The sequence below is a fragment of the Lemur catta genome, chromosome 5 (assembly GCF_020740605.2).
Source record: "Lemur catta isolate mLemCat1 chromosome 5, mLemCat1.pri, whole genome shotgun sequence".
NCBI classification, from domain to species: domain Eukaryota; kingdom Metazoa; phylum Chordata; class Mammalia; order Primates; family Lemuridae; genus Lemur; species Lemur catta.
This window is the reverse complement of record NC_059132.1, coordinates 101,808,242-101,835,372: the sequence shown is the minus strand read 5'-3', so window position 1 is coordinate 101,835,372 and position 27,131 is coordinate 101,808,242. Positions and strand designations below refer to the sequence as shown.

The 27,131-nt window shown below is 44.5% G+C and overlaps 1 protein-coding gene across 1 annotated transcript in view; it reads right to left on the bottom strand.

Moving 5' to 3' along the window:
* The window catches only part of ENPP6 (ectonucleotide pyrophosphatase/phosphodiesterase 6), an 86,971-nt gene that overhangs the window by 25,818 nt on the left and 34,022 nt on the right, over nt 1–27,131 (bottom strand). The window contains exons 2-3 of the mRNA XM_045552432.1: nt 26,469–26,648; nt 4,570–4,681 (exon numbers count right to left, since the gene is read on the bottom strand). Of these exons, the coding sequence (XP_045408388.1) occupies nt 4,570–4,681; nt 26,469–26,648 (292 nt within the window). The remainder of the gene's footprint in view (nt 1–4,569; nt 4,682–26,468; nt 26,649–27,131) is intronic.

The following is a 27,131-nucleotide window of genomic DNA, read 5'->3' as shown; positions in this document are numbered from 1 at the left end:
GTCTGTTCAATGCCCTGTTAGAGCACTGTCTAATAAGCTTTCCGGAGTCACAGATTTAGCTGCTGATTGTGTTTCAGACTCTGTAAACCTAGCTGTTAATTTGTAGGACACCAATGAGATACAAATTATGTCTGTCTGAGAGAGAAAGCGGTCCCAGGGATTGTGGCTGGATTACCCTCTGTCACTATCGTATCTGCGTCTGACAATGGCCACACCTCATCATCCTCCACCATTCTGTGCCTTCGTCTGTGCGTGTGCGTCTCTCACATCCTCCTTTTCACCGGCCTTGTCATCCTCCCGGCTCCCCGCTGTGGGAAACCGAGCTGAATTTTGGCGTCATCCTCATACAGAGATGTAGTGGACACACAACGAAGTTTTGATTTTGAAAACTCTCCTTTGACAGGGGCACTGGAACTAGACAAATCTGGGATGAAACCCTGGCTTCTCTTCTCACTAACCCGGAGGTCTCAGATGAACAGCAAAAGTATCTCCAAGCCTCAGTTTCCCCATCTGAAAAATCTACTCAAAGGGCTTTGCTGGGTATTAAACGAGCTGATGTTTGCAAAGCGCTTGGCACACAGTGAACGGGAGGGAAGGGGGAGAAATGCCTCCTGTGTCCCCTTTCCTCCCAGATGTCCCTCAATGACTTTCTTGAGTATGTGTGCAGAGCAGGGAGCAGGATCCAGGCTCTGCTGAGTCTGAATCTGATTCTTGCCCTGTCTTCCCCGCAGTCCCAAGGGAGGAGGGACCAAGGGCAGGACCCAAAAGCCAGCTTTGTCATAGCTCATGGAAAGAGCTGTGTCATCATCCCTCCATGCCCTCACTAGTGCCAGCAGCCTCTGGGGCCCTCCAGACAGTCGGGCCTCACTGTGGCTGCCTCCCGTTCCCCCTGGCAGTCTCTGAGCCACTCGAGGCTTGTTTGGGCTTTAGCACCAAGCACCTCTTCCTGCCCATGCAACCATGAATATCCTGCAAACAGAACTTCCAGGAGGATGGACTAAGTGATGCCGATGACAAACTGCTTCCCTTTTTGACAAGGGAGGGACAGTGTGTGCAGGGTGTGGGACTGCATTCCTCCATAGCCCTTCCGAGCCCTAGGCCCCGGGATGGCCCCAGGAGGGGAATTGCAAAGAGGTGGTTCTCAAACTCCTGTCCCAAGCTGGTTCTGCTCCAGGGCATCTCAGAGGTGTGGGTGCAGACCCGGGTGCAGGGCTGAGGGGCTGACTCTGGAGTAGTTCTCAGTCACTGCACACTCAGAAGGGCCCCACAGACTGGGCCCAGAGCCCCTGTGGAAGGAGCTGGGCTCTGGCTCCACCACCTGTGAGCCTGAGAGAGCCCAGGCAAGGTGTGTAACCTTCAGGGAGGCGGCGGCCTCTTCTGTGAGCTGGGGAGAGCAACAGCTGCATAATGTGGGTGTCATAGCAAAATGGGTCACAGGAATAAAGCCCTTTGACACAATGCTAGAAGACGGGTGACAACCACGTCAGTCTCTTTCTCTCTCCTTTACTCTATGCTAGAAGTTGTCTGAGTCCAAAGGGAGCACCTCCCAAGGTACGACTGGGCCAATAAAGCCGATGAGCATAGACAGCCGTGTCCGGATCAAACATGGATGATGAGTTGTCCTTCCTGCAGACAGGTGGCCCTGCACCCACAGGACCCTCTGCTGAAGTGTCTCTGGCAGACCTCCTTGTTCAAGATCTGAGCAGGCCCTCCTGCTTTCTGCCGAAGCCCACCTATCCTGGGTCCCGTTCTCTCTGGTGCTCAAACTAATAGCACAGTGGGCAGAGAAAGACACCTCACAGGCAAGTGCTGACTCAGAGACACTCGTGTACGAAAACTCTGAGTGCTCTTCCAATCACAGCCGGGCATTTGACACAGAGCTGGACAGAAAACAAGAGGTCAGCTGCGGAGTTCTAGACACGCTCCTCCTTTCAGGGTTCTTGGTCCAGACAGACATGTCAAAAGCATTAATGATGCCGTCAAGCCACATTATTGCATGGACAGGCTGCTACATGCAAAGTGGTCTTGACTGGTCTAGACTGTTCTAGACTGGGCACTTCTCTTACTTTGCTCCTAAAGAGGACTAAGTTTAGATTCTTTTAAAGAAAAATGTTGACCTACAACTTTCAGTCCTTTACTCTACTTTGTAAAAAGGGAATACATGGGTTGGCTGAAGGAGGTGCTCCTTTGTCTTTGGGGGAGGATCTGAGTCATCTTGCTGCCTCCCCCCAGACTATTACTGCTCTTCTCTCTCTCTCCTTTCAAGCACTGACTAGTTTTAGAGATGGTGGGTCTCCGTCTTCCCACCTACTATGCAAAGGGGCTGTCTCTGGTGTCCTGTCAACTTTGGTAGCATGAAGACGCCTAAGACAATTGCACTGGCCTGGTTCCATCCTCCCAGGGCATCATTCACGTCGTAGACTACGTGACTGCCATCCCTGGGGCTCAGGGCCAGTTCCATGGACTAGAATACTCATGGTGTTGCGCTGGGTAGTGTGGCAGCACCAGGACACATCATATAGAGGCCTGGCCTGGGGCCACTTTCCTGGGCTTCTGTTTGTTTTTTTTTTTTTTTTTTTTTTTGTAGCCTTTTCTTTCTAGTGGCACCCAGTGCCTTTGATAAAGACACACACACACACACACACACACACACACACACAGACACACACACACACCATCACTACCACTACCAAACCCTTCTCATTCCTAAATGTTCTCCAGGGTAATGATGTAATTCCCCAGTATACTGTTGCCTTGTCATGCTTGAAAAGGGAAAAAGAAGAGCTTCTCTAGAGGAAATAGAGCCCAGTACTTATTCCTCCGCACTCTAGTGTCGCTCACCACAGGGAAATCTGGCAGCCTGTGGGCCAGCACTGGCTGGGGGTCTCATGGCTGTGGGCCATGTGCTCTTCTACCTGTGGTCACTGGGTGGCAGAGAGGGGGAGTCATTCGGCTGTTCAGGCGAGATACCGTGAAAAGGATGACACTGCCAAACAGACTGTTGGGTAGTTTAGAGGTATTTGTATGATATCTATAATCCAAATTTTCCCATTTGGCAAGGCAGCGGGCTGTGGGGATGGCTAGCGTTTTGGATATGTTGGAAGCAGCCGTGGTGAGACGTGGAGCTGTCCCGGAGTTCCAGCTCGGCTCGCTGCTGCGCGTGCTGTGCTATTCTGCTTGCTTGGCTTGCACAAAGCTAGACTGCAGCACAGTATTCCAGCCTGTCCTGTGTGTGGTTTTCCAGCACTTGTGGGCAAGGAAAAGAAAGGAGAGCAGGTAGGAGGCAGGATCACATAACACACAGGATTTGCAAACCATCTGAAGAATATTTATTTAAAGGTTACTCTCCCAGACTCTGCTCCTTCCTTCTTCCCCCAGAAAAAAAAACTTATACTTTTAGATTTGTTACTTCTCAATTTTTAAGTATTTTAAACCCATTTTCTCTCCAACCTGTCAATCAGAGCATGAACCTTGATGTGCCCAAAGGACCCTTTTGATAGGTTTCACTGGAAGTGGGATCATTCTAAGAAGCGGTGAAGGAAGGGTGGTGTTTTCTCCTTTTATAGATTTGTGGGCGTTGGCTGCTCACCAAGATGAGGCGGGTATGGCAAGAATAAATCCGTATCGGGTCAGCTCTGTGTCTGGAGCAGTCTTCGTTGTAGGCCGGTTCATGTGGGTAGTGCTAATGATCTGCACACTGAGCTTAGGGTACCTTGGCTGTTGGGGCGTGCCCGGCTTGAAACCAGGCTTCTTCTTGGGGAGGATGAAGGTCCTACCCTGGTCTCTGCTCTCTGATTCCTGTGGGTCTCCCGCCTGGCCACACCCAGGAAGCCCACTCTGCAGCCAAGGTGACCTCAAGTCCACCCCCGGAGAATTGAGAGCCCCCAACACCCTGAGCCTCTCGGTTGCTGGTTTCTGATGCAGACCCTCACCTGTCTCCCATCTTAACTTCCACTTCCAGTGATTTCTGAGACTGACTTGAGGCTTTGTCCTGACCTGTCTTGCTGATCAGTTTCCCTGACAGACTCACGTGTGCTGTTCAAGATAACATTACTGATTTCTACATTTTTCAGACTGTATGTCATGATTCCACGTGGGAGGGAAGAAACAGATTCTGTGTTCTAATATACTAATAATGTACTTTAACATTTCCAAGAAGGGTTAGGGTAGGCAATTTTCCCAAAGTTATCTGACCACAGATCCTCCCTTTCTGCCAAATACTTATTAATATCTTCTGAGATACAACTGTTCACTATATCATTATTAGGGAAGTGCTGACATTTACATTCCTTCTCTGTTGCCCAATAACATATTAATAAAAAAGGAGGTCCCAACCCCCTGGGGACTTTTTTGCTCTCAATTAAACATTTCCAGAGATTGCCCTGCAAAAGTGAAGTCACTTGCTCACAGTTATCTCCTACTATCAATTGACCATCACCATGCAAGAGGCTCACCACTCTCTGAGACACTATTTCACCCCCACCAGGCCCTCTCCATTCACTTTGGGATCCATGTTTGCCCTGGAAGCAAGGAAGAACAATGGTACGGCAGAGAATTCAGGGCACTTACTTGAATGAGTCAAGAGCATCGCTGACTGCATTGGCAAAATTGATATCCGTTGGGACATTTTTATATTCTAGGCAGTAAGTAGGTCTGACACCAAGAATCTCAACCTCACAGCCTGAGAAGGAAAAAGATGGTAAACAGTTACTCTCTTCATTAACCGAGGTAGGGTATGTGCCTATTTCAGGAAGCAAGCACCATCAGTCAAAATAAGGGTTGTTATATTTTCACAAACTAAAATAACATTGCTGATAGGTGGTGTATTTAACTGTTATCTTGCTTAACTGGAGCAGAGGTTCTCAAATGCCACTCCTATGCAACACTGGTGTCCCATGGCAGAGATTGGCAAGGGTTAGATAGTGGCTATCTTTCTCAATTTGAAACAATACAAACATTAATCAGTGTGCACAGTACCTCAGTTAAAACTTTTTTCCTATGGATTTTTCATGGTGACTAAGTCTTCTAGTGTACTTTGCTTATTCTAGAATCAAGTATTAGGTAATATCTGATTAGTCAAAGAATTATAAAATAAATATTTCAGTCTCCTGTGGTATTACACAAAGACTTAGAGGTAGATTAGCAAGCTAACAATCACTGGGTTACAGCAAGGATTCTGAGCCATGACCTTGCCCGTCCCAAAATGAAGTAAAGGAATCAAAAGTGTTCAGGTGTGAATAAGCTCAGCTTCTCTGCTCCAGATTCTTGGACAAGTAGCAGTAGTGGCCCTGAGGAAGAGATTCCCAACCATATTAGGAGAACATAGAGCAGGAGAGGCATGAGCCCGTCTCAGTTTACGGTAGTTGAGTAAGTACTTATGGGGCACCTACTACGAACTAGTCTCCATGTTCAGACGTAGTGGAAACAAGAACAATCAGTCGGGGTCTCTATCCTGGAACATCCCAGAGTCTAGTGTAGCAGGAGGGGACACGTAGGAAGCAGTGTGACGCATGAATGAGGTGCACACTTCAATGTGGGGCGTTTACTTCAGGTATCATTTCCTCCTGAAAGCCTTCCTCGAGTCCCCACGTTGGGCTCAGTCTTACAGACTTATGGACTTGGTCGAGGCAACAGGGGATGAGGTGGGGCTGGAAGGACGTCCCAGGCATAGAGAGCAGCATGACCAAAAGCTCAGAGAACAGAGGATACTGTGTGTGTGGAGAGCTATAGTGCAATAAGATGCGGGCAATGGTGCCCGGAGACCAGATTGGCTCTTCCTGGTAGCCCAGGGAAGATGGTTCCCCAGGTGGAAGCGAGTGAAGTGGGACAAGCAGGGAGTGTGGGAGGAAGGAGTCCGTCTGTCAGGAAGCACATCAACCCCACCCCAGGCACATGGACCAGCTGGTTATAGCTGATTTAACAGACAGCAGGGCAGCCTTCCGGAAGAATCCCTTCATCCGGCATATCATGGCAAGACCGGGTGCACCATGGGAGACGCCATCCCGCTCTGCCTGATATTTTATCTAGGGAGCAGGGGCTGTCTAGGACAACTGAGAGAGAACTTTTCATAGAAGGCAGAGAGGGATGCTCCCTTTCCCAAGACATGTTTATGGAGGAGGACGAATAGGCTAGGTGACCCAGAAATAAATCCTGCTCATAGCTTCTGGGGAAACACTCATTATCACAAGAAATGACAGTGGAATCTTGACTGGTTATATCACTTTAGATATCTATGTTTTATTTGTTGAAGGTTATTTTTGAACCTCATATTCAGTGCCAGAAACCCAAAAGCAAATAAGACATTTCCTACTCTTTCAAAGTTTAACAGCCTTGTACAATGTGACCAGGTGTCTGCTTCTGGCATCTCTGACACATGTGTGTGTGAGCTTGCAGCTAATACAGTTTTGACCATGGTTTTGCAAATAAAAGAAACAGCATGCTTTTTTATTTTGGTGTTTGCACATGAACACCAAACCCTAAGTGTTTTTTGTATGATCAACAATAAGCATGTTTGTTACTATTAACAAATCATTTCATTTGATTAAAATGAATCTGGACTGAAGACTGGCATAGTAATACAATTTACCTGAGAAAATTACCCTTGCCTCAGGTTAAAGTAGGGGAACAACTACTTTTTTTAAAATTAATTACATGTAAAGTTCTATAGTATGGTTAGAAGCAATAGGTGACAAAGTAAAGCTATTGTTACACTGTTAGGGAATTCTTTATTTTTAGAAATCATAATTGATTTTAATTTAATCAAGGGGCATGTCAGCATCCTACCAAAAGCTAAGCATAGGATAGAAGAATTGAGAGAAATTCCCCCAAAGTATACAAAATTTTCACTGAGTACAAGGTAACAGTTTATCAAAGACTAGGGATAGAACATTAGATTGGAGAGAGATCTTCCGACTTGCAGAACGTTGTGGATAATGCTGGAGAGAAGGAGAACTCCTCAATGACCCAAAAACTTGGCAGCATAAATTCTCTATGTAAAACAGAGAGTTCTCCACTGAGCAAATTCCTGCTAAAGTGATAAGCCTTATCTTTCCTCACATTTGATGCTAGTAGCAAAATGAATCTAACTAGATCTTCAAAAAAGCCTAGACCCAGCTCAGCTACAGGTTAGGTTGACTTTGATGCCACCCTAGAGGCCTGACATAGGAAGGAATATGGACTTTTCTGGGGAAAATATAATTTGCTACACAAGCTATTGTTCTTTTTCATACAATGTTCAACATATAATAAAAAAGCATGAGACATACTAAAAAGCAGTAAAATGTACCCCATAATTAAGAGAAAAAATAATCAACAGAATTAGATCCACAGATGACATAAATGTTGGCCAGAAAGGGTAAATGTGAAGAAAATTCTTTAAAAAATTATTGACTATTTAAAGAAAAATTAATAACAATACATTATGGGGTTTACAACATATGTATGAGTAAAATTTATGGCAATAAGAATATAAAGAGTGTATATGTGGACAAATTGGCATTATAAAAGTAAAAAACTAACATCATTTGTGAAGAAGCAATATAATATTTCAAGGTAGAAGATCAATAAGTTATGGATGTGTGCTGAAATGTCTAGAGTAACAATTAGAAAAAACATAATAAAATTCAAAATCAATAGAGAAGTTATAATAGAATTCTAAAAGTACTCAATCAGTGGAAAAGACAGGAAAAGAGAAACAAGAGAACAAAAACAGTTATGACAAGTAAAAAAATAGTCAATATAGGGGCTTAAACCTTCAAATATCAATAATTACATCAAATGTAAGTCAACTGAACAAACTGTTTATTTAAAAAGCAGAGATGGTTAGACTGGATAAAAACACAAGACCCAAATATATGTTGTCTACAAAAGAAAATTTTTAAAAATGTAAATATATTGACTGGTTAAAAAGAAAAGGCTGGGAAAAAAGCTATACCATGCAATACTAAGTATAAACAAGTCGATATGGTTATATATATATCAGACAAAGTAGATTTCTATAAAATACCAAATAATTAATGATGAGCAACTGGAACTCTTATAATTTGGTGGTGGGACAGTAAAATGATATGGTAACTTTGTAACTGTTCAATGGTTCCTTATAAAGTCAAATATACATCTACCCTATGAAACAGTAATTCCACCCATGGGTATTTACACAAGAATAATGACGACAAAAAGCCTTGTACAAGACTGTTCATAGTAATCTAGTCATAAGAGCTCCAAACTGGAAATAACTCAAATATCCATAAATGTAAGAATGGAAAAACAAATTTTGATATATTTTTGCCATGAAATACTACTGAACAGAATAAAAAAGAATAAACCACTGATATATGCCATACAGGGGTGTACCTCTAAAACATTATTTTGAACAAAGCAGACACAGAGAGTACTTATATTATACTAATAGTGTGATTTCATTTATATGAAGCCTGCGATTGGACAAACCTAATCAATGACAACACAAATCGGGATGAGAAGTAATTGCCTGGAAGGAGGATTGCCTGAGTGATGGAAAAATTCTCCATCTTGACTTGAGTGGTAGTTGCACAGATGCATGCAATTTTCAAAATGCATAAAAAAAATACTCATATAATCATATGATCTGTCCATGTTATTGCATGCAAATTATGTCTCAAAAATTAAAACAATAATAATTTAATTGACTACCTATAACATTCATACTATTTTATTAAGATGTGAATAAACAAAGACAGTAGTGTGCAAAGATTAACAGTAACAATCTGTTATTGACTGGCTGCTATGTGCCAATATATACTTAAGTGGACAAGCACTTTGCTCGGTACCGTCCTTACAAATCCTGTAAGGCAGCTTGTGTGACCTCCATTTTACATACAAGGGACTGAGTCAGAGAGGTGAAAAGATTTCCCCATTGTCACAGGGCCAGCACCAGGAAGAACTAAGATTTGAATCCAGTTTTTTCTGACTCTAAAACTTTAGGTATTATTTTAAAATGGGATCTGGTAACTTCAGACATGCAAGGGCAGAAAATATGCTTTATATACTATTAATATTTACTCAAGCTTACTGAGAAATAAGTCAAAATAAAGAACTCAAGACTGAACACCAGTGGGGTTTTAATATAAACAGCATTAAGCAATGAAATAGCAAAACATAGTTAAGCCTAAGCAATAAACAATAAGGTAGCTATGTGAAAATATTTTATTGAAAAATGAGGTGCATATTAAGCATTTTAAATGTAATAATCTGGATCTAAAGTTCAAAATTATTTCAACAAAAATTGGGAGCATGTGCCAGGGAAGGGAGGGAAGGCAGCTTCATTGTTGATGAAGGGAAGGGATGGTCAATAGATAATGTTTCATTCTAGATATTGATTTAAAAGATTTGAATATACAGAACAGCAGTTGTATGCATAACTTCCAAATCACTAAAGGAAGAAAAAGGAAGCATAAAAAATTAGTCAAATTTAAATGTACATAAAAGTGAAAAAAAGAAAACATCCAAGAAGCATAACAAAGGAGAAAACCAAATCTACTCATTTCAAAATGATTATGAATGGATTAAACTCTATTTTTAAAGAATGTCAAGGTGATGCAAGAAACAAAATCCAACTGTAAACTATTTACAAAATTCTCATTCGAAATAAAAGGACACAGAAAGAATAGACACAAAAGAATGGACCAAAAGAATTCTCCAAAGGTAAACCAAAAAATCGGGTATGTCAATAGTATTAAAATAGATGATGGTATCAAAAGCCTGAAACAGATAGAAATCCACATAAATAGTTGTGAATGTGTGTGATGGTTTATATATCATAAATACATGCACACACAAAGAAATCTTGGAAATGTAAAGTGCAAAATTGCCATCTTGGAAGTGGAAGCTTTTAGTGAAAATTCAAGATATAAAGAATAAATAGAAATATAGAGGATTTGAATGTTAGTACCAATCGGCTAGATTCAATAGATATTGAAAATTTTATCTTATTAGCATAGAATGTGCATTCATTTCAAATATAACTGTTGGAAAAACTGATCATATTCTGGTCTCAATAATTTCCCCAAAGCAGAAATTTTATAGGCCAGAATGCATATTATCTGATCACAAGTAATAAAATTAGGGATTAATCATTAATAGTTAACTAAAAATAAATCCAACTACTTATAAATGAAAAAGAAACCTTTCTGTGACTTGATGTAAAGAGGAATGAAAACTTTACTGACAGGCTAGTTATTAACCACGGTGAAAAGTCTACATTTCAAAACTTCAGGGGATGCATTTTCTTTTAGGTCAGAAGCAAATCAGGCATGTTGCTGTCACCACTGTAATTTATTACTGTTACAGAATTTCTCATCAAACAAGAAAAACAAATAAGAAATGAATTCTGGAAATCAGAAGGCAGCACGAAAGTTCCTCTGCAGGAGCACTGTGAGAACTTTCTATCTGTAACCATGTCAAAACACTCACACTGCTTCATGACACAGTCGTAAACACGCACTCGGCAATGGAAACAAAGTTTCACCAGATTATGGGCAGTGCATACAAATACTTTCTTCTTCTATTGTATTCTGTTCCATTTTTTTTTAATATTGACTTAAATCAACCTCACTGCCAGTATAGACCAAAAACTGTGTTTGAAAAATACCAAAATGAGGCAGATATCTAGGGGTGTTTTCCTGAATCACTTGCATCTGTTGAGACTACAACTTTTACTGTATACATGCTTTGCCTAGCAAACTACTGCTAGGAACATATTCTAAGAAAATAAAGTTGTATATATAAGCATCTTCTTACAATGTTATTTATAAAACAGAGAAGCAATTTAAACGTTTGAGAATATGGTTAAATTATATTATAGTATATCCACATAATGAAATACTATGCAGGCATTAAAATAATCATGTCTTTGTATTTATTGACATAATATTTGAGTGAAAAGGGGCTACAGAAATAGTGTATAAAGGATGATCTCCTTTTGTAAATACTTAAAGCATATTCATGGCTAAAAAAGAATGAAAGTAATTATAACAAAATTTCAGTGGTGACTGGTTTGGTAGACTTTTGGGGGTTTTTAAACTGAAGACATTCCAAATACCCTTCTCCCTTTCCATTTAGTACCATAACAAAGACGAAAGCTTTCTCACTTTCCCAGGTTCCCTTGTAGCTAGGAATGGTCATGTGACCTCGCACAGGCCTGGAGATCTGCTGAGGAGCTCAGGGTGGGAAGCTTTGCTTCCCTGTGAAAGATAAAGGTGCCCTGTGTGCACGCTCCCCCCGCCCCCTCTTTTCCAGTTTGGAATGTGGGGTGAAGAGAGGGTCCCTGCACCTGCAGCAGTCATCTTGAAACTCCACAGCCACAAGCATGAAGGTAAAAAGTCAGTGTGCTGAAATGAAGCAGAGGTGTATATAAAAAGCCTGGGTTGTTATGATGCCATTGCTGAGTATCTGAACTGCATAAAGTACTTCTTGCTGTGTGATACAAATAAACTCCTATGTGTTTATCCACTGTAAACTAGTTTCTATATTACTTGCAGCAAACAGTTCCTAACTGGTACAGAGAGATCATGGTGACTTTTATATTCTTATTTATTGCTTATCTGAACTAACTTTTCCAAAATAAATGCTATTTTTATAATAAGAAACCAAAAACTTATTTTTTGATGACAACTTCCAACTTCCTTCTAATATACCAATTAGGACACACAAGTTCCATTGTATGAATATATCACGATTTATCCATTCTACAGTTTTTGCACATTTGGGTTGTTGCCAGTTTTTAAATATTATGCATATGAATATTTTTGTGCATGTTCTTTGGTGCATTCGGTGTGCATTTCTGTTGGGATATGCACATGAGTAGAAGTGCTAGATTTGGGGTATGTATATGTTAAATTTTATTAGATAATGTCAAAAAGTTTTTTGAAGTTGTTACATCCATTTGCTCCCATCAGCACTTTGAGACTTTCAGTTGCTCCATCCTGATCAACATTTGGATTTATTGGTTTTTAAAATTACTGGTTTTCCATTTTAGTGGGCATGATTGTCAAGGTCTAGAGAAACAGGACCAATAGGATATCCACACACCTATATAAATAGATTTCTTATGAGGAATTGGCTCGCATAATTATGGAGGCTGAGAAGTCCCACGTTCTGTCACCTACAAGCTGGAGGTCCAGGGAAGCTGGCGGTTTCAGTTGTCTGAATTCAGTCGGAAGGTCTGGGCACTAGGGGTGCTGAGAGCAGAAGATGATGTTCCAGCTGAAGCAATCAGGCAGAAAGGGGCAAAGTCTTCCTTCCTTAGCCTTTGTTCTGTTCAGGCCCCCAAAGGATTGGATGGTCCCCCGTACACTGGGGAGGGCCATCTGCTTTACACAGTCCGCAGATTCAAATGCTAATTAATCTGGAAACAGACACATCCAGAAATAATGTCTAATCTGGGCACCCCTCAGTCAGTCAAGTTGACATATAAAATTAACCATCACAGTGGGTATGAAGAATTATCTCATTGTAGTTTTATTTTGCATTTTTTCTAATAACTCATGAGGTTGAATATCTTTCCATATGTTTATTGACCATTTGAATACCCAGTTATGTTAAGTGTCAGTTCAAATCCTTTCCATATTTTTTCTATTGAATTAGCTTTTTCTCTTTTATTTGCAGGAGTTCTGCATATATTCCAGGTGGGCAACTTTTTGTTTGTTTTATTTCCTCCCACTTTGTGATTAGCTTTTGCCCTTCTTAAGGATGTCTTCCCATGAAGAGAAGCTTCTTGTTTTAATGTCTCCTTCATCATTTTTCTATATTAGTGCTATTTTTTTCTTGCTTAAAAAAATATTTTTCTTATCCAAGATCATAAAGATATTCACCCATGTTTTCTTCAAGAAGCTTTATGTTTTACAGTGTATATTGAGATCTACAATCCGCCAGGAATTACCTAGAATTAATTTTCATATATGGTGTTAGATATGAGTTAGAATATATGCATTATTTTATGTATATATCCAATTGATCTCTTATAATTTTTTGAAAAGACCACCTTTTATTACTTCTCAGCAGTGTCATTCTTGTCACAAACAAGACATTGGACCATATATTTGTGGGTCTATTTCAAAAAACTCTAACCTTTACCCTTAGATTATTTGTCTGTTCTTTCATAAGTATCATTTTGTCTTAATTTTTGTGTCTATTTCTAATGGAGTAAATCTTCCTGTTTTGCTCATTTGACTCAAGATATTAATAGTTTCTGCTATTCTTGAGACTTTGCATTTTTATGTAAATTTTAGACTCAACTTGTCAATGCACATACACATGCAGAAACACGTACACACATGCATACACAGAGGTGGGATTTGGATTTGGATTATACTGAATCTATAGATTAATTTTCAGAAAATCGATATAATATTAAGACTTCCAATTTATAAGCATAAAATATTCCTCCGCTTATTTAGATTTCTCTACATTTTTATATAAAGTTTATTACATTTATTCCCACGCCTTTCATGTTTTCTATTTTATTATGCATAGCATTGGCTTTTAAATTTCATTTTCTAATTTTTTTGTTGCTAGTATATATAAATACAAGAATTTTTAAACATTAATTTTATATCAAAATGCCTCTTATTAATTCTAAAAGTGAATTCTTTGGGGCTTTTTCATAAACAGTCATCTGTGAATAATGACAAGTTTCCCCCCTTCTAATGGTTTTACTTTTCTCCCTGCCCACTCCCCAGCTCCCCCAGCTGAATAGGACCCTCAGCATGATGCCGGGTAGAGGTCAGATTTCTGAACACATTTCACCATTGACCATGATGCTGCTGTTGGTTTGGTAGATATTCTTTACCAGATTAAGGATGTAGTTTACTAGTTACTCAAGTTTATTCTAATAAATTCTAGTTTAGTTTACTCAGTTTTTATTGTGAATGGTTGTTAAATTTTATCGATTGTTTTTTATGTGTCTACTGACATAATCAAATGATTTTCTCCTTTATTCTATTACTACTATGAATTATACTGATTGATTTTTAAATGTTAAACCTGGGTTTTCTTGTAATAAACCCAACAGGTTGGCCTATATTATTCTATTTATGTATTGATGGATTCAGTTTACAAATATTTTGTTTAGAATTTCTGTGTCTATGTATATTTGAAAAAGGTGGTCTTGTGATTTTACTTTCTTTTAATATGCTTGTCACATTTTAGTATTAAGATTATAATAACCTCATTATAGAAGTGATTATCTTTATACATTCTCTGAAAGAATTTGTGTAATATTGGTATTTTTTTTCCTTTAATGTTTGCAAACTTCACTAGTGGAGGCATCTGATACTGAGATATTCTTTTAGGGAAGATTTTTAAAGGTTTAATTTAAAAATAGATATGGAAGTATTCCAATTTCATATTTCTTTTTGTCAGTTTTGGTAATTTTTTCCCCCAGAAATCTGTCTATTTTATCTACATTTTCAAATACATTGATATAACAGCAGCTTTTCTAGTTGTTCCTGGAGAGACAAGTTGTTCCAAAACAACTTAGCCTATCATTTTACCAAATAGAAACCCAAACTTCAATAAATAATTTTTAAGCATAAAAAGTTATATTTTATTAGAATTTTTATATTTTATTAGAAATGCATCTCTTAATGAGAGGAATAGGGGTGCTTTTGTAAATTAATTCATATGTCCATGGATGAATAGGACTGATCTCTAGAATGAGTCAAGTGCTCAGAAAGTTGTTCACATAAGTAAGTAGATGGAAATAGAAGTAGTTTGTTGTACCAATGTCATTTAATTCTTTGAACTGCTTCTTTGAATGCCAAAATTCACACAGTGATCTATCATCATAAATTTTTAAATAATATTTCAGCTGACAATTAAGTTTTTCTTAAATAATTTAAAAGCAAACATTGAAATGCCTTTTTTAAAGTTTTGCTATTTTGTCACTAGATTCATTCAGTTTCTCAACACTTACACCAATATTTTGAACTGTCCATCTGTTTGGTGCTGGAGGCATTTATATACTGCAGCAATGTGCCTTAGTGGGATTCTTTATGGGTGACAGGTATGCAAAGTAGGAGAAGGGCATTTTTCAGTCAGCATGATTATAGCAATATATATGAAAGTTGATGATCTTGGAACTGATTCCCTTAAAACTAATATTGTTCTTGGAAGTTCTGGGGAACCCAGTTTGAAGCCCCCTGAACTGGGAAACTAGGCAGCAGCTCTACTCTATGGGTCCTGTAATATCCAGAAAGCAGCAGGGCATGAAGTGGTATTGGGAGTTGGAGGGGAGAGGTGAGATCAAGTTACTCTCTTCAGGGTCATCCCACCACTGAGGCTCTGTCAGCAGAGCAGAGAGGGGAAGAATCTTCATAGCAGAGCAAATGGGGCCTTATAATTTACTATCTATTCAGACAGTCAGACAGCCAGACAATGGTGTGGGAAGATCCCATCTCAACTCATCAGAGATGCCCTGGATGCAAGTCCTGCACATTCCCTGAATTTGGGTGGAAACTAGACACCTCCACGGGCCTGTGAGGAGGGACTGGACCAGCACCCAGGTGGACAGAGACTTGGGCAAGTGCAATCCTTCTCTGTCTGTCCAGATGGTCTCTCCCTGGGGAAACCTCAAAAGGAAAAACATTTTACTTTACATCTAATGTTAAAACCCAGCATGAGTGAATGACTGGCAAAGGAGACAGCCAGCAATAAACGACAGTGACAACGCAACAGAACATGGAATAAGTTAAATTGGTAGTTTAAAGAGAGCAAAGTTAATTATTCCAAGGTGAATTTGTGTGGGTGCTTTGTTTTCTTTTCTTTGGTCTTTGTCAGACAGAACTCAGCAGTCAGGAGCAGGTAGCGTTGTGTGGATCCCATGAGATAGCTCTCTAGGCGGGAGTCTGTGGGCTCCTCTGCTGGGTCTACCGCAGGCCCAGTCTGTGCCGTGGGTGAGCGTTGCACAACCTTGCAGGCTGCTGCCTCCAGGCTTCTGTCGTGGCTTCAGGGGAGGCGTGGGGCTTGGTCAAATGAGATCATTGCAAGTCACTCCGACACGACCCAAGGAAAGCAGGGGTTTCTGAACCTCTGCCTCAGGGATCCGTGGGGAAGAAAACCTCAAAGGCAATGGCCTAGATGTTGCAGTTTCAAAGATCAGTCAGGAGCCTGGGAGCAAGATTTTGGTTTCATGAAAATTTTGAGCACATGTTTTAGCTTTCTTCCATCTTGTTTCCTCATCATTCCTAGGGAATGTTGAAGGGAATTGCACCTAATTAGGGCTCATTTTTTAGGACCTGTTCTTATCTCTGTCTAGAGTCTGCCTTCCCGCTGGGTATTCCCACCTCAGGCTGGCTCCTTCCATAGCCTAACAAACAAATCCTGAGTCGAAAACACAGAGTTAGAGAGAACTTAAAGAACAACCAATGAGGGCCGTCACTAAGCACAGGCACTTTTGCACATGCACAAAAAAATTTTAAAGCATTTCTTCTTCAAAACACTTAATTTCCATCCATCAGAAAATTATTTTGGTATGCTTATTTTTTTCATAACACTATTGGCTTGGGCCAAAAGTTGTCAAAACAAATATGCAAATCTGCCATGTCTACCGTGGGGATGCACAATGCCCCTTAGACGTGGCATCCCTGTGCAACTAACAGCGTTCGCAGCCATACCCGGCAGTCTTACATCAAATCCTTTCACGTGCAGCTGAGAAAACAAAGGCCTCGGGTGGCAGAAGTGAGCGTCTCAAGGTCTCCCTGCCTGCCGGCCACTGGCCCCAGCTCTGGTGCCTCCCCACTGCGCACACGGCTTTCCTGAGTGAGACTTGCTTCCTGGCAGCTCTCTCCGAGGACCACCACGTTGAGCCCATAAAAATCACATTTCTCCAAACTTCCTAGAGCACAGGTCTCCCCTTCCAAGTGCAGCTCCTGCCTGCCAACCCTGACACATCTTGTAACAATAACCCCTGTGAGCTGCATTTTATGTGATGCGAGACAGGTGTGCAACTGTTGAATGCATGTCTCAAGAGAGCTTATTAAAACAGCTAAGCCAATTAACTCTCTTGGAAGCATGTAACCTTTTCCAGGAAAACACATCTGAGGCACAGAAGCTTGTGGGAACAAGTCCTTGGGGGAAAACATGGCCTTTGATCTCAGAGACAGTTTCCCCAGGGTCTGCCTGGCCCACGGGACCTTTGGCAGTGGCTCCCTTCTGATGTGGGGGCTGGGAGGTGCTGGCCTGGGCACGGCGTGGCCCTGCAGACAGGCCTTGTGCGCAGGGCTGCAGGCAAGCTGGGGAGACAAGCTAGATGACAGCCAACTTGCCCGTTAGAGCTGATTCTAAACTCAACTGAAAATGACCCACTGAGCACAAAAAGCAGCTAATAGGAAAGCCAGATGAGAGGAGAAGTGTGGCGTGCCCAGGCTGAGCACTTTAGGAAGGGCAGGTGGTGAAACCACGGCAAGGCATAATGAGGCCACGGGGAGGGCTTTAATCTCCGTATCCGCTGGTTAGCCTCCAATCGGGAAAAAGCCTCTGGCCCACGGTCAGGGACTGCACTCCTCCCTCGTGGGACCAGGTGGGGGATGAATGGCCTGACTGGAATTCCAGCCCCTGGATGCCCCCAGCACAAGCGATCGATAGCATCTTTGTGTCTAAGGCAAACACTTTAAGATCGTCCAAGTTTTGGAAACAATGAAATGATTACAGTGACTCCTTGCCCCAAACAAAGGAAGCCCCCTTGACTTTCTGCAGCACATGGTATTCCTGAGCGAAGCCTCCTCTCTAGGGGGCTGGTTCCCTGGTACCTGGGTCACAGCAGCCTGGGCCTGGTCAACATGCCAGGTGCCGACACGCCCTTTAGTGCAGAGCGCAGTGGGGCTGCCGGAGCTCTAGCTCCTACCTAGGGACTCCTTCCCACCCCTCCACTTTGAGCTTGAGGTCTCTAAGCCTTGCAGATGCCCTCGTCCCCCATGCTGGGGGGGGCCCCTTGGTCTCCGAGGCTCTTAAGGTGGTTCTGAGTCACACCCAGGCACAGCTGGGGCAGAGTGTGTGTGGCACACCTGGACGCTGCACAGCCTCTCCTCTGAGACCGTTGGGCAAGCAGCTGGAGGGCTGGCACCTCTGAGAAACTTGTCACCCCAGGGGCCATTCTGCCCAGGACCATAGCTGCACCCCTGCATCGTCCTGTGTACAGTGCTCTTTGCCCACTGGTTTCTGCCCCCTGAGCCCTGAGACAGGACACAGTCGGGCTCTGTCCTCTGCCCCTTCTCCAGGGACCTGGTGGCCGGCTCCCTCTGCCCATCCCTTCCTGGGAACCTGCTGCCTGTCCTTTTCTGGTCCTCACGGCCTATTCCAGAATTTTCTCAGTAGTTTGAAACTGGGCTTGTGTTTTACTCTGCAGCCTTTGCAGCAGAGGGCGTGCTCTGCAGAGAAGGGAGGAGGAAGGGATGGAGAGAGGCCGAGTGACTGTCCCCAGATCTCACAGTGGGTAAGTGGCCGAACAGATCTGGAATCCACGTTCTGCCTCCTTTCCTTAAATGCCCTTGCCTGAGTTCCCCGAGTGCTCCAGCGAAGTGCCGGGAACGGTAGGGCAAGCGGGAGGGACCAGCAGGGAGGGGCACGTGTCTCTGAACACAAGGGGCTCAGGTGGGGTTAAAGTACCACCTCTGTGTCCCACCATGGCAAAATCGCCCCTACAAACGTTGGATCTGATGGCCAGTGACCCACAGACCCAGGAAAGGCACAACACCAGCCCCCTAACCCACCTTTCTTGCTCCAGGAGGTGTTTGGTGATGACAGAGACTGTGGTGCAGGCTTGGGGGGAGGCCAGACAGTGTGGAGAGGGTGCAGGACGGCCCCCAGCCACCAACAGCCCAGGGCTCCCGATCCTCGACTGAGGACTGACTTAATGCGGGACGTGCCTGGTTGGAGCTGCTTCTTCACTTGGCCAGGACCCCTCCCCTCTGAAGCTGCCACTCCCAGGTGATGCTCTGGGGAGGCCAGCAGGTGCCCAGCAGCCCCAGGCCCTCTCCAGACTTGGGCAGGACACAGGTCACAGCAGCTGGGCCCTCGCCTGGGGCTGCAGTCAGACAGCTGTGGCAGCCCAGCTCGCTCGCTTCCTACTGCCTGTCCTCTGAACTTCCCTTTCCTCAGCCCTGTAGAGCTGGGGAGGGAGGCGGCAGGGAGGGCCTTTCCCTGGGGTCCTCTGGAGAGCCCCTGCTGGGAGAGGGGTCCTCACTGGGGCGGCCCAGTCCAGAGTGCGGGGCCTGCACTGGGCAGGAGGCACATGGAGGTGGTGGGGCTCCCTCACCCAGCCCCTGGCCTCCCACGCCAGCTTCTGCTCTGGCCAGATGGCACTCTCCGTGGGAAGGAACCTGGACCCCACACAAGCTCCGAGCTGGCAGAACACCTGGAACCCCAAGACCAATCCAGAGAGAGGTCACCAGAATCTGTAGCTGGCACTTGACCTTGCAGAACAAACATTTCTTCCTCAGTGGGTCCTACCCTGCAGGCTACAATTCCCATATTAGTTGTTCCTTTAAATTAGCAAGGCACCGAGGACTGTTAGAATGCAGTACAATGTGGCCAAGGTCCCACGTCACCAGCCCCAGCTGAAATCTCCAGCTCAGGGCAGAAGACAGACAGTTCTAGAGAAATGGGGCCTCAGAGAGCCTTGGGGAGGGGGTGCGGCCTGCGGGCCAGGCCAGGTGCTGTGCCAGGGGACAAGGGGGTGAGTGGCCTGAGAATGGACCTTCACGGCTGTCCTGGTGCTGCAGTGACAGGAGTCCTGCAAACACAGTTCCCTGGTGCACTTTGCCGTCACCTGGAGCCTTGCTTCAGGCGCATTGGACGACTGGACCAGTGACTCACTCACCCCAGGGACGTCTGTCCCACCCACTGCCTTCCTTCCTCATCTCTTCCCTTCCCTCTTTTCTTTCTTCCTTCCTTCTCTTTCTATCCGCTTCCATTTTTCTTTTCTTTTATTCCTTCAACATTAAAACATGAGATGACATAGTTTGTTTTCCATTCCCGATAAAGCCGTCGATTGATTCAGAAAGAAGTGGCCACAACAGAGCTGCAAGGAACTGTGAGTGTGTCTCCTGGTACGTAGGCCTCGCAAGAAAACCGCCACGCAATGAGCGTATCAGTGAATGGCCTGACCAGCGGATTTTTCTTTTTCAGAGAAACCTTTTCCCCAAAGGGGGCCCGGCCATCCCCTGCCCCTCAGCACACTGGGAAGTCAAGGGCAGGTAAACGCTTGAAAACCCCTGGTAGGTGATCTTCAATGTGTCACTGTGGACCCACAGGGGCCAGTGACTTGCCCGAGATATATGGCGTGACCTGCAGTTGAGTTGAAATAAATTTGGAACAAAGCACTTTGGCTGAAAATAATTTGGTTAACAAACCAATTTGGTCAAAACAATGATTTTCTTTCAAAGGGATATTTACAACTCTCTAGTTTTAGTGGGGGCTTTTTGGCAGTTTTTGGTTTCGTTTGTGTGCTGTTACTCACGCCGTCCTCTCTTCCTTGTGTTTCTCCTAGTTCATTTTCAGCCAATTCCCAGGGCTTGACTAGCAATGTCAAGAAATTAGTGGAAACAACCCAAGTTGTGTCTTGTGCTATAAAAACAATGCATCTTTGCTACCAAAAAAGTCAGAAATTATAATGTTAAAGAAATTAAACAGCTACAAAGTTCTGAGCTTGCCGGTGACGTCCTGGTTCAGAAATCTGGCTGCTCCCTTTGCGGACCCCATGACGTCAGCAGCAGTGGGCACCCACAATGCCCGCTCCTCTCTCGCTTTCTTGGGGGCTCTGTGACAAGTGTGTGTCAACAGATGTCAACTGGCATCGCTTTCTCAGATGAGATCGAGTCCCTTGTCAGATGGATTCCTAGAAAGTGACGCTGCTTTCCTTTCCTTGTCACAGCTCCTCTGTGTTTTCTCCGGCGTCTGAGCCACTCTTTCTTGGTTTCCTTCACAGGCCCACCCTCGTCCATCTGGTCAGTAAAAGTCACATTTCCTCGAGGCTGTGTCTGGGACCCTCTTCCCTCTCCACGTCTGTGCTCTCCCCGGGCCAGCTTCTCCACACCCGCCTCCGTCACACCTTTCTATCTCCAGCCCTCTTCTCCGAGCTCCAGCCCTGCTGGTTCAACATCCCAGAGTTGACTACAAGCTGATGTCCCTCTGCCTCCAGACTGCCCCCAATTTCAGCGAAGAATCACCATCTGCACGTTCTGCAAGCCAGAGTCTGGGGCCATGCCTGTCGCTGCTCAATCCCTCACTCCCAAACCCAGTCCACCACCTGGTCCTGGCCATTCCAGCCCCTAAGGATGCCTCCAATCAGGGCACTTCTCACCACCTGTGTTGCTGGGTCCAGGTTCGTGCAATAATTTCCCGTCTGGTCAGTCGCCCCTCATCCATGCACCCTGGGTGCCTCCGTCCCATTCTCCACGTTGCACCCAGAGTGAGTTTTTCAACATGCAAGTATCATGCTGTCACTTCCCTCCTTGAAACCTTCCAGTGAGTCCTCATTCCTCTCGGGAGAAGAATAAATTCTTCAGCTCGGCGCGCAGAGCCTGGCCTCAGCCCCTCTCCGTCTCGCCCACACCACACCCATCCTTCCCTCCTTCCCCGTCTTGACCATCCGCGCTTCTCCTTGCCCTTCCAGGACCTTCAGTCTGCATGGTCCTGCTCACCAACACCCATCCTCCCGGATGTTGACTCTTGTCACTTTCCAGGGACACCTTTGTCAACCCTCTGAGCTGGAACCAGCCCCTTATCTGATGATGTCATCACACAGTATACTTTTCATTATTGCACTTTTAATAATTGTGCCTTCGCAGTTATTTGGGTAAATACTAGATCCCCTGTCTCCTTCACTGGATGGGGTGCAGGGGGAGGCGAGCTTGTGTCTGCTTTTGCTCACGGCTGTCTTCTGAGAACCATTCCAGGGCCTCAAGTCACACCCTTTAAAGATGTTCTGTGAAGAAATGGATTTGCCATGATTTGTGAAGGATGGAAGTTCGTCCCTGGATTGCTCTTTAAGAAGTTCTAATCAATGTAGTGGATGCTGTTGAAAAACTATGTGCTCTTTTGGCCGAGGTACCATCCTACAAAAGGAGACTGGGTGTGGGCAGACAGCTACGGACATGCTCGAATGCTGGAGACATCGCTTCTGCAGACGGCAGTCCGGAGAGGCAGCACCTCTTCAATTTCTCTGCAGCAGACATGGTCAATGCCCAGAAACCCTGCACAATTCTTTTGAAGATCGCTTTTTTGGAGACAGCCTCACACTTGAAATGCGAATTTGTGATCTTTCTCTTGCTGGCACAGAAAAGAGCAACGCAGACCTTGCCAAAGTTACTGACAGAGGAAATGATGCAATGTGAATTCAACCCAAGGAGTCTTACAGAATTTTGACCCAAGCCTACCCTTGCCAGATAACTTTAATTACAGGAGCTTAGCTTTAATTTGATACTTTGATGGGTTTTTAACACGTTTCCATTGCATTAAAAAGTCAAATCAATTAGCTATCATAGGCATGTATGTGTTAGCACGTCAAAGACCACTTGGCAATCCTCATCATTGTAGTCTCCTATATTATGTGAGCATGAAATTGTGAGCACAGCATATGTGGGTGTATTTTTCTAGAAAGGAGATCCATAGTTTTGATCAAGTTTTCACAAGTGTAAGAGCCAGAAAACCTGCCCTAAGGCCTCTTCTTGTTCTAAAATTATATAAATCTCAAAGTCTAATGTCAAACTGGTGGTATTATTGGAAAATTTAGTGACTATCCAGATCCCTTATATTTGCAGTGTTAAATATTTGCCTGAAAAAAATTCCAGTTTTTATCCCAATGTTTGGTGTCACGTGCAGAGGCAATGACGTAGCTGTCATGTTAACTCATACCTTTGCATGAGCAGTGCTGGGCTCCGAACTTCCCCTGTGCCTGAGTGCATCTAAGGTCAGCCTGAGACCTCATGGAACATTGTCGGTGACCCAGCAGGGCAAGAGAGAGGAAGAGGCTGCAGATGACTGACAATTCTGCACCAGCAGTCAACAGGTGCCTCTTACTTTTCTAGATGAAATCACCGTGATTGTAACAACCAAAATTTGACAGGAGCTGAGTCGTGTCCCTACCCCTTAACTCCCTACCCAGCCCACTTCTGGAAAGTGGGGCCAGGTGGAAATGTGTCTTTCCCTACACAGAAGGTGCCTTGCTGTTCTGAGCACCTGCCCAGGATAGGAAGAAGCCAGGAGAAGAGCCTGGACCCACACTCCACACTGTCCCAGGGGCATGTGAGGGTCGCACCCAAGTCCTCCTGGCTGCTGGCTGCAGGGAGTTGACGTTGCAAAATGCATGGTGAAAGGTGGAGAACCTAGAACCCCAAGAGTTTTCACCACAGACTCTTGAAACGTTGTTATTTTTTATTCCTTTTCTTTTTGTATTTTATGATAGCTATGAAAATAAACTTAAAAACTGCAGCCACCATGTAAGGTAGCATGGATTATCCAAGAAAATCAAACTCTATTTCCATACAGTAATTATCCTCCCATATTATCTATTTTTCCTTCTTCCTCGAGTCATCCCTCTCTGCTTTGGGTTCCTGTCTAATATGAAGTAATTATCGGAGCCCCTTCCTTCTCTCCCTCAATAAAATTCCTTTGTCGTGAAACTGGAAGGATGGAGTGGAGGAATAAACTTAGTGAACAACACACACTCAGCTCTTGTCCTTTGTAGAACACTGCTGGGTCCCTTACACAGCTCTGGCTGATTTCTGGGGTCTGTCCAAAGGAATCTTTGATTTAAGGCCCAGGATCATTTCCCTAGGCATTTCTCTGTGCACAGCTCAATGGCACCATTGGGTGGAGCGCTAAAGGGTCTGTTAACAACACTAAATGTCTGAAGACTTAAGGCAGGGCATTTGGGAGTCTTCGCCACGGATCAGTTCTCAGCCTGCTGCTTTATCTACCTGTCAGGAAGACCTGCACTACCGCCACTTCCCAACTGCACTTCTAAATATTGACTAAATGGCCAGATGCTAAGTGTCATACCCCAGCTCACTGGAGCAATGATTTTCCAGGCCTCATGGAGAGCTCTGCGCAATGTCCTATGGAGAGCGAAGGAAGAGGAGGATTTAAGAAGAAAAATAAAATCAAGTCATGATTAGAAGAAATGCCCCTGCACTTCACTTAATCTTGCAGAGACTAATGAGCACTCATGGGGCTGGTGGCTGAGGCTGGAAGGGACCAAAGTGGACAGAGAAAGAGCAGCAGCAACCAGGAATCCCACAGCGTCCACCAGGAAGGACAGAGGGAGACGGGGCAGCCCTGCGGGCAGGTGGGGCAGCAGGCTCTCAGCGAGCTCCGTTTGTGCATTCAGTTTAGAAGGACTGGACAGAGTCTAGACAGAGACTTTTTATTCCATTTCTACGAAGACTTCAACACAGCCAGATCTTTAGCGAGTCTCCATTTAGTTCACTGAGGAAACTCTAGGAGACTATCTTTTTAGCTTCTTTCCTCCTGACAGTTAACATGCTAAGTGATCTTAAGGCATTTTTGTCACATCACGTTAGCTGTGGAACTGTGAATCAAAGGAAGTGATTGGTTCCTTCTTGCCCTTAAGGAGCTATTTTGGAGGAGCAACAAAATATTTTTCATGCAAATTTACTTTCAGATTTTTTTAGATACTCAGTGATATATAAATTCAGAGTCTCCAAGATGAGGTACGGAATAATGCGCCGACCGGCTGCAGAGAAAAGTGTGAAATACGGTGTGTGGAGGAGGCTTGTGGGGTGCGGGGCAGGCTGTGTTAGAGCGGGGTGCTCTTCAGAGCATGAAGAACTGAGGTTCCAAGATAGAGAAAGTTAAGCTAACCTGATGTCATGGAATATGGCCCTGATTCATCGTGATGGTCCTTGGATTTGTTTTAAGGTGGTGCCTTATCCATGCCCTCTCCTAGGCCTAGGCATGCATTTGGGGACAATCCTGCCTCAGAGGGTGCACAAAGGGCAGCAGAATATTTTCATTTTACACTGTGTCACACTGGGCTTGACCCCGAGCCCGGCTCCTCTTACAAGCCGGATCAGCCTGGGCCATGAACCAACTTGCTTCCTTAATCTAATGTCCCCCTCCATGCAAAGTCGAGTCTCCTTGTTAGGTCATGGAGTCCTTCTGAACCCTTCCTGTGCTCAGAAGGCTCTCGTGTCAGCCGAGCTGGCTGCCAGGGACAGAATCCCAGTTGTCTTCTGAAGGAACCGTGAGCAATTCCCCTGCGACTCAGCTGGCAGAGCCGGCCTGTGTCCGTCCGTTCTCCGGCCCAGTTTTGAATTCCTGCGGCCTCCTCTGGCCCTGGTGAGCTCACCCTGGGATGCCGTCGCTGGCCGGGGGCCGAGTCCACAGCATCCACCCCTGCCGGGCTGTGGGGCTGCCTTCCAGGTCTCCATCTGGCTGTGCTCTGTGCTCCTGTGGGAGCTGGCACGGCCCTGGTGCCCCTGCAGCTCTCCACGGGACCACCCCCCTGCAGCTCTCCATGGACCACCCCCAGCGAGTATCCTCCAGACTCCTGCTGCCCTGCCCTCAGTGCAGGCCATCTGGGTGCAGCCTGGGCCTGCCCACCCATCTCCTCTCTGCCCGCTTCCTGCCACCCACCCCACGGCCCACCACCCTCTCGCAATGCCATTGGCAGCCACTGCCCCCAGCCCAGGCCAGTGAGGCCCCCTCTGCTGCTTCTCCCACCTCCTACCAGGCTGCTCTTGACTTTTTCTAGGCCTCCCCTGATATCTTCTTCCGAACGGCGACCACCAGTATTACACTATCAAGAATTAGGGGAAAAGTGTCTACAGCCAGGTGCGTGGGAAAGTCAAACTGTCCACTTACCTAAAGAACGAATCCCACCCATGGAAAGACATTGGTAAGCTTATTATTTTGTTATCGCCGAATCCTCTCATCCTTCATGAAAGATACAAAACTGTCAAAATTGAGAGCATCCCGAGGACACAGCAGTTTGCAAGACTACTCACCTCGATGATCTGAGGTGCGCGGGAGGAGTCTTAATCCAAAGGGACTTCATTTAATGCACCACCAAAAGATGTGAGTGCTTTGAATTCTCCTTTTAATATTGATATTTTTCAGAGGAGCTCAAAAATCTATAGAAATGGTGCACCAAATTCTTCGTTAAGGCAAATAAGCACCCTGTAACCGATCTCTCCTGTATATACAAAATTTTGCATGTGACAGAAAGGCACGGTAGCCTGCAGTAGTGTTGCTGACCCAAGGGAATCAAGAAATGGCATTGTGTCTGGTCTGATGTTAGCGAGTGCAAAACAAAAATGTGTAAAACGTGTCCATGAGACATATTTCTTCAATAAAGATCCCATTTTCCAAACCCTGGCTTGGTGTTCAAACGGTAACTCTACACTGGTTGTCCCCGGAGACTCCATGGTGTTTTGATATGTGGCGGGTTGGGGGGGCCTGAGGTTGGCACTCACCTGGCCAGTAGTACATGTAGACCTTCCTCTTGGCCTTGGTCAGAGTGACCCACAGAGGCTCCGATCCGTTCCACCAGAGAGGCATGAGGCTCTCTGTGTTGACACCGATGTCAAAGGACATGTTGGTGTTGGGGTCCCACATGTAGTTCCCGACCATCTGGTGGACCTCACAATGGCGGCCTGTGTCAACGAGAACCCAAAACTGTCAGTTTATTGTGCTGAGCTTTTTCATTTTTATCTTTGTTTCCTGATTATAAAAGTGATTCATGCTCATTTAAGAGGTACAGAACAGCATAAAGATCTGCTTTCAATTTTTTTTTTGTTAATATTATAGATGTTCCATCTTTCTTAAACTGTGCCTTTAAGGCAAACAGTCCATTGGGATGGCCACTAATTTGGTTGAGGGTGGGGTCATTTTGAAGTTAACCTCTCCAGTCTGAGTTGTTTTAAGTTACAATGAAGACATTGTGTGCAGGGCTTGAAGTCCAAATATGAATCAGAATGGAAATCCCTGGATTCTCCTAAGACTTGGGTTAGGTGCTCACTCCAGAGCCCTCTCTGCACCTTCCAAACCCACTCCCGTGAGACCAGAAATCTAGCTGTTATGGAGTTTATTTTCTCCTTCCTTGGATAAGAGCTGTTGTTTCAGCGCTGAACAATGCT